Source organism: Podarcis filfolensis, assembly GCF_964270895.1.
Source record: "Podarcis filfolensis genome assembly, chromosome: 2".
NCBI lineage: Eukaryota > Metazoa > Chordata > Lepidosauria > Squamata > Lacertidae > Podarcis > Podarcis filfolensis.
In genome coordinates this window covers 61,317,007-61,325,070 of record NC_139605.1, presented here as the reverse complement: position 1 = coordinate 61,325,070, position 8,064 = coordinate 61,317,007, and the positions used below count along the sequence as shown (strand labels likewise).

The 8,064-nt window shown below is 43.5% G+C and overlaps 1 protein-coding gene across 1 annotated transcript in view; it reads right to left on the bottom strand.

The window, feature by feature from the left end:
• Window positions 1-3,011: 3,011 nt before the first annotated feature.
• SPARC (secreted protein acidic and cysteine rich) overlaps window positions 3,012-8,064 on the bottom strand; it is a 29,315-nt gene continuing 24,262 nt past the window's right edge. Inside the window, exons 7-10 of the mRNA XM_083603920.1 lie at window positions 7,243-7,376; window positions 6,413-6,561; window positions 5,068-5,216; window positions 3,012-3,773 (exon numbers count right to left, since the gene is read on the bottom strand). Coding sequence (XP_083460046.1) covers window positions 3,745-3,773; window positions 5,068-5,216; window positions 6,413-6,561; window positions 7,243-7,376 — 461 coding nt within the window. The 3' untranslated portion in view covers window positions 3,012-3,744. The remainder of the gene's footprint in view (window positions 3,774-5,067; window positions 5,217-6,412; window positions 6,562-7,242; window positions 7,377-8,064) is intronic.

Genomic DNA, 8,064 nt, shown 5'->3' with positions numbered 1-8,064 from the left:
TTGTTGCTGCTGTTGCCTGCCAGATATTAGACATATAGTATTGTACTAACATAGCTTGAATTATAACAGCTGCAACATCTTTGGCTGCATATCTACAAAACAGATGAGTCATCCATAAGTGGGTCTCATATTTCCTGCTATTGTTTTGCTTCTACTCCACTCAGTTGTGTGCCATTGCTTGCTCCGTATCTGGAGATGATAGCTCCTGGCACAATATCATTGGCAACCATAATATGATCTTCATGATGGCTGAGTGATACAGGCAGTATCCCCTCATCCAAAATATTTAGTTGCTGATGCAGCAGCTTGTTGATTCAGAACACTGATACAATCCCACAAACATTTCTGGTTGAATGGTTTATTCATGGCTCACTGCTGGCTGAATTTTTGAGGTTCTAACAAAGGGGTCCCGTATTTAGCTGAAGAGATGCCAGGAATGGCCCTAATGTTAGGCAAGGTGGAGCAGCCACCTCAGACAACAGTTTTGGATGGGGTAGCATGGAAAGGTAGCAAATTGTCAATTATTTTGAATATTGGATTTACAACTGGAGGAAGGAGAATCATGAGGACTTTGGGGCTCAGTTCTGATCTGTCTCTGAGAGATGTGCAGTGCTGTGGTGTCAACCAGCTATTTTAATTTAAGCCTTATACATTCTCTTCTTTAGGGTCATATATATTTACCCACAACTTAGCGAACCCCACCCCAAGTTCATAGTCTGTGGTAGTCCTACTCAGAGTAGACTCATTAAAACTAATGGACATGACAAACTTAGATCTACTCTGAGTATAACTTACTTGGATCCAACTTTCAAGTGTGGAAGCTCAGAGACTTAGTGAACTGATTCCTCAGAGACACCTAGGAAAGCCCTGGTGTTCAGATTGCAGCACACTTGGAAAACTGGAGTTGATGTCGCTGGGCGGAAATGAGCCGTGACAGTTTTATGCCCTCGACTAACTAGTAGTGGCATCATGGTTTCCTGCGGTCATGGGAGTTCTAAGCTAATGCTTCGGCATTCTGCACTGCCCAAAATAACCAGTCTCCTGTATTTATGACTTGGGGTTTGTTTTCCTTTCCAGGGCTGCTTAGCAAGCATGAAAGCCCAAGGCTGGAGAACATGAGATGAAACCCTGTGTGAATTGCAAGGTTTGTGTGTGCCCACCCTCCTGGAGTGACTTTTCATGACATAAGCGGCAAAGCAGGAAGCGCAAGAAAAGTTGTGCTTCCTGTTGCCACGACTGAAGTGGAACATAAGAGCCTCAGAAGAGCCCGGCTGCATCAGGCCAAAGGACCACCTAGTCCAGCATCATGTTCTCATGGTGGCCAGCCAGATGCCTGTCCACTCATCTGCGATTCCTGGAAAATGCCTCTTGACAGTGGAGGTCGAACATAGCCATCACGGCTAGCAGCCATTGATAAACGTAACCTCATTGAATCCTCTTTTAAAGGCATCCAAGTTGTTGGCCATCACCACATCCCCTGGAAGCAGATTGTGGGAAATTGCAGTCAAACATAACCATGCATGAGTGCTAGTTAGTGCATGAAGGGGTCAAAACAATAGAGGTGGATTACTAGACTCGGCTCGCTCCTGCTCCTTCTTCTCCAATGAGAGAGGAATTGAACCTTCTCTTCCTAGTCTCTCTCCACACCATGCAACTGACCAAGAAGGGTGTCTTAGTTTTGCTCCAAGCTTAGAGCATGTGTTTGAAGCAATCTTTCTGTATCTTCTATCCAAGAGTATTCTGCCTGAGCTCTCTTTGCTGCTGCTTGGATAAAGGCATGAATCTGACCTTTGGAATATTTCTTAAGCTAAGCATTTTAAACTTACGGTACTTAACAGTTTGTGGTCTGTTCAATGAAAGCAGGGTAGAAAGAGGGGAGCACTTTGCAAGCAGACTAAATATTTTGTGTTAATTTAACTATCACAGCTTCTCCCAAAGTGTCATGGGAATAATATCTTGGTACAGGAGCAGAGAATTCTATGTCTGAAGTCTCTAGCCACCTAAGAAAAACAGTTCCCAGGGTTCATGGGTTACAGAAATCACGGTTTAACCAATTCAAATCCTGAATATAGATTGTACATTAAGACATAACCTCCCAGGGCCTAAGATCTCACCTTTATTCAACAGGACCGACATAGAACTGATTAATCTTCTAGCCCATACTTCAGTGCCATGCTCACCTGTAGATATATGTCTTTCTTTTTTACTAAATGTGTCAAATGATCAAATCTAGGATAAATGGCTTTTTTTCAAACGGTAGACTGTGGCACAAGTTTCAGCTCCTGGCAGATGGTTGGAAGTGACCCTCCTGAGATGAGGGTCACTAGTAATATACTGAGGGCTACAGATTCATTTTTGATCTCATATAGCGTGGTGGTTTCAAATAGCTACTTTTTTGTTGTTGTTTGAGAAAATTCCTCATAGCTCACACTGCGGCAACATTCTTGTACAACTAAGATGTACAGAGTACATTAAGAAATAAAAGTGACTTCTCAGCCTATGAGACCTAACTATTTGTTGCTACTGAAGATGTTCTTATTAGGAAGATACTTCCCCTGAGTTTTCTCAACCCAAATGCAAATGTTTATTCATGACACACCTCCCTATGAGTAGAACCATCATGTGCAAAAGGGGTGCTTACATGTTATGTTCAATGTGTGTGCACAAACAACCAGTCCATGTGTGGCCTGTAGTTGAGCTGTACACATCAGTGAATGTAAACTTGTAGAGAATGCTTGTACACGCATCCAGCTTATCATGTAAACAGGCCTAGTGTTATTCCTCAGAGGAAAATGGGTATTTTAGAATGACCACAGACGACTAGGAGGGAAAGACTTGGCTTAGGGAAATGTGCTTTTGCTCCTCAGAATGGATTTCAGTGACAAACAAACCACAGCAGGGAAAAAGACTACGAAAAGAAAAATAAGCACCACCAAACACAGATAAGCACCAAATCTAACTTTAAAAGCATGGTAAAGACAACAACAAAGAATACAGTCACTGCGTAGCAATGAAGCAGGTAGAATTTTCTTACTTTTTATTTTAAAAGGTGGGAGTTAACAAGACTTCGTTTCCCCCCCCCCCCTTGCATCTCAGTTGCTCTCTTGTAATCATTCCTTTCAGGTGAGTTGGTGCCAGATTCGAGAACTGCAGAATTCATAAAGTCACCATTTTGGATTTTGTAGACCTTACCCAACTGCACGCTTTTTCCATCCTACTAGTAACTGAAATCTGGATCTCCTAAACTTTCATAAAACAATTGCCCCACTACTTGACTTTGTATAGCCCAGTCTCCCAACACCCTTTTTGGTACACTTTCCTTTACTTGCCTTCTAGAAATTAGGGAGTAAATTGGTCTGGAGGTCCTTAGCCTGAGAGTTAAATAGCCAAAAACATGTTAAGATTTTGTTTCTTAAAAAAAAAAAAAGTTAGAAAAAGAGAGGGCCAGGAGAAGGAAGTCAATACTTTGAACAGAAGCGGATTTGTTTCACTGTACTGATATTATCGAATCAAGAGGTCAACAGAAACACACAGATGAGTGCGTGAGCAGAGTAATCTAGTGGTATAGATTAGGCTACTAACAATTTTCTGTTTCTCTTTTTCTTTTAGCACCGTTAATATATAAGTTTAGATCTATATTAGCACCTTGTCCCCGATAAAACAACCAAAAAACCCCCAAATTGTTAAAAAAAAAAGAAAAGAAAACATGGGAGTTGTAGGTAACAGAAGCAGAAGCTGCTGAATTTAGATCACGAGATCCTTGTCAATATCCTCTGCAAGAGAAGAAGAAAGGCATGGTGTAAGAACAGGTTGTGTGTGAATCTGTACAGTGTGATTCCCCAAAATGTATGTGAGTGTTTGTTGAAAAATCCACCCTTAATCCCTGCCTGCCAGCCCAGCTAACCACCCCTGCCCAAACCAGCTGCGCCATTCGCCTGTTGACATTCCTTCCACATCCTGTTATGAGGCCCCTATTCCCCTCAGAAATCTGCAATTCCCAGGAGTGGTTTAGCAATCAATCTATCTTTCCAGGGAACTCTGGGAATTGCAGCTCTGGGAATAGGGGTCTCCTAACAACTCGCATCACCTTTCACAAACTACAGTTCCCAGCATTCTTTGGGGCAAGCCATGGCTGTTTAAAGTGATATGATACTGCTTTAAATGTACAGTGCAGATGGGGCCATAGTTCTCTGCAGGATACAGCCCTACTGAGGGAAGAGTGCTTGGTAGGGGTGACCTGAGACATCCTATTAATGCCTCCATGGTGGGGGTGTGAGGCTGCGGAAGGGGTTCCCCTCAAGCAAGAGCCCTTTTAAAGCCTTGCCACTGGGCAGGGAGAGGGGCAAACCCCGCAAGGCTTCTTAAACACCTCCCTCTTGCTGAGACTCACTGCGAGCAAGGCGTTCTGCAGAAGGCCTCTCTCCACCCTTAGGGGTCCCCAGCAGCAAAGCTGTGCAGCACAATACTGTGCCGCCCTGCTACCACCACTTCCCTTACCTGGGTTACTTTTTCGGTGGCTGCCTCTTGCATTTCTGCCGCCTGAGGCAGCTACATCACCCCACCTAATGCTTGGGCCGGCTCTGAAGCTTAACCAGAGTGTTGACCTGGTCCCACTGCCAAAGTTAAGCAGGGTTAGCCCCACAAGCTGTCTAACAGGGTAGGCAGCCTGACAACCAAAGGTAAGCTGCTTTTAGTTCATTGGAGAAAGATTGGGGTACAAGTGAAATAAAAGAGGCAGGCTGTCAAGGAGTTCCAGAGTAGATCCCAGTGCTCATCAGGTGTGCCACATCAGGTGTGGGCTAGTTTAAGAAGTTGCTCTGGTTTCAATCCTATAATCACTTACCTGGGACTAAAACCCATGGAACTCAGTGGGATTTACTACTCAGTGGATGTACAGAGGACTGCAATGTTAGGCATGGCTAGCTCCTTTTGTGCTTTTATTTCTGGTGTATCTCCCTAGTGCTCTTGGTCTGGAATCATCAGGAGATGTTTGCAATTGGGAGCCCCACCCCCTTTCCTCTAGTGAAGTCCCAATGATGCCTTAGCCCTGGTGTGCAGCATACTTACTCTCCTTAATGCCAAAGCAGCTGCCCCATTCCTCAAGAGCAATGTACTTGTCATTGTCTAGATCACATGTTTCAAAGAAGCGGGTGGTGCAGTGCTCCATGGGGATGAGGGGAGCTCTCAGTGGGGCCAGCTCAGTGTGGGACAGATACCTGAAAGGAGGAGCATCAAGATGGTCACAACAACAACAACAACACCATAAAATTAACATCAACCGCAGTTTTCACTAGATTGGCAGAAAGGACAGAGGCAACAATCCCTTCGCTCTGGTCCTCCACTCCCACCCAATCATACCCTTCCTTTATATTTTGAGGCTCATTCTCATGTCAATTCAATAGGAAGGCTTCTATGTTCTGGGTCCATTGCACCAATTAAGACAATGAGCACATATCTGTGGGCTTAACTTTGGGCTAGGTCAATCCAACACTGGCAATTCAAGCCACTGGTGCCCCCATCTCTTCTTGTGCCTGGCAGCAATTCCCCCCTTTTATATTGGACTGAGGCCTGTTTCCTAGTCATACATTACCCAAGCTTCATGGAGGCCAGTTTCCTGTATCTGTGACCTATCATAGAATCATAAGAGTTGGAAGGGACCCAATGGGCATCTGCTCCAACCCCCTGACTTGTGCCAGTCTAGTAATGTATGAAAGGAAACAAAAACTAATGTAGGAACTTTCCATGTGCTCCATTCTTCTCCTGTGATTTTCTCATTTCGTACATTACTAGAGCATCGCGGGACGCAGTCATAATGCACCATGCCATTTGTAGAATGTATGGATCAGGCTTTATATACCAAAGATATCTTGTTCTTTGGGAAATCTCTCTCATTTTGTGGAGTAGTCTTATCTAAGAAATGGAAGGACCTGCAAAACATCTCATTACCCAAACCTGAAGGACATTATGTGGATTGAGAATGCCCCGAATCAGCCCTTTAAACGGATGGGCTGCACTCTCTATCCGTTGATACCAGACACTCCTTTTCTGTTTTTAAAAGTTAAATTTAGGAATCCTGAGAATCTGAAGGATGTACTGCTTAGCAGGCTGAAAGCCAAATGCTTGATTTGTGGCACAGTCATGCAGTAAGGGAAGGTGCCCATCTTTCATAGTAAACACCACCCTGACCTACTGCTAACAAAGTAGCTTTTCAAAGAGCTGAGTGCAGGCTATTTTGCACCTAAGATAAATAAGGGACTTGGTTCTTGTATCCTAGGCTATTTATTATTTTAAGCCTTGCTTGATGAGGGCTAATGAAGGTTATAAAAAATAGAATTTTGCTTGTCATCTAATATGAATGTGACTTGTCTCTGCTAGAGTTTATCACAGGCCAGGGAAGTGGGTGGGTACATACCCATCGACAGGGTGCTGGTCCAGCTGACCAAATTGCCAATGCACAGGGAAGATGTACATGTTGTAGTTCTTCTCAAAATCACGGGTCAGCAGTTCCACTGTGTGGTCCCCAGCTTCCAGGCGCTTCTCATTCTCATGGATCTTTTTCACCTATTCATCAAGATACAATTTGCATTAAAAAAGAAATTAGTCTGAAGCTACCATCAGAGCCTTTCTCTTGGGGTAAAGTGGGCAATAGCTTGTATTTCATCCTGAGATGGCCAAAGAAGAGCCACAGAGCAGTGAATTACTGGCGGAAATGTACAGGAAGGGGGGGTTGACATGCTGTCCAAGAGAAGTTTCCATCTGGTGGAATACACCAGCATATGAAGGTAATGCAAGACACACAATGGCTGGTGACACAGGAAAGGCTTTGCAAATGGCATGCTGCGCACCACATTTGAGCAGCTAAGGTCATGTCATGCATTGTGTGGCAGAAGAACCAGACTTGCCAGAAGCATGTGCTGGGTGTGAATCTGTTACAGATGTAATCTTGGCTCTAATGGGTGCACTGGTGAGAAACACATGTTTTCAAAAACAATTGTTATATTCATATGTTATATGTTTAGGCATACACTTAAATAATATTAGGTGCATTTGGGGGGTGGGGAGTGTTTTCTTTAATTGGGTGGGCTGCCTATATTCAGTAATGTGTGATGTGATATGATGTGTTGGCCTTGGTGTGATGGGGTGGTAGATCCATAACCATGAAAAATAACAATGTAGGAAGACTCCACCTTTGTGCACCATGTAAGCTATGGGGATGGTTGTTTATGTGGAGCTGTAGCTCACCCTGAGTTTCTGCTTCTCGGTCAGGAGGTTGTTGTCTTCATCCCGCTCATACAGGGTGACCAGCACATTCTTCAGCCAGTCACGCATACGCAGGGGGAATTCACTCAGCTCGGTGTCGAGGCACTCAGGAATGACTGAAACCCAACCAGAGACCCATCAGCTCATTTACAGTCAAGGACAAGCCATGTTTATTGTCTTTAACCATAAGTCCATTTCAATGAGACACTGACTCCACCTAACAATGGCCCATAAATTATTAGATAGTGATACGCATTATAGCAAAGAGAGCCACTGCATTCAAAAAGTTTGCACAATTTTATTTTTGCTGACAATGCAAAAAAGGGGCCCATTCTGCAAGTTTCTGTGGGGATGCCATTCATCCCCATAGAAACCTCCTCAAAATCTCTTCAAGCCAGTACTCTCTTTCTGCACCCTGACATCAGAACCAACTTTAGGATTAACCTGAGACAATAAGCAGCTTGTGGATTGATCCAGGTTTGTTTGTCTTTGAACTTTTTACCTTCTTAAGTTTTTCATTTTGTACAAAATAGGAAAGTATAAGCTTGCCTTTCACAAGCAGCAGAAAATAGCATTCCAGGAGGAAAACATTTATCTAACTCCATCAACCATCCATGAGTTCAGTGCTTAAATGTCTGTGTTTGTTAGTTTGTTTAAATTAATCTAGGACTTACTTGACTAATGGCATATTTGTTAAAATGCTAGCTATCACGTTAATCCAGTCTGGAGGAGAAGATATTAAAGTATTTATTTGTGTTGGTTGCAAAGGCTGCTTCTTGCCTTAAACTTAGAGACCACTTGAAA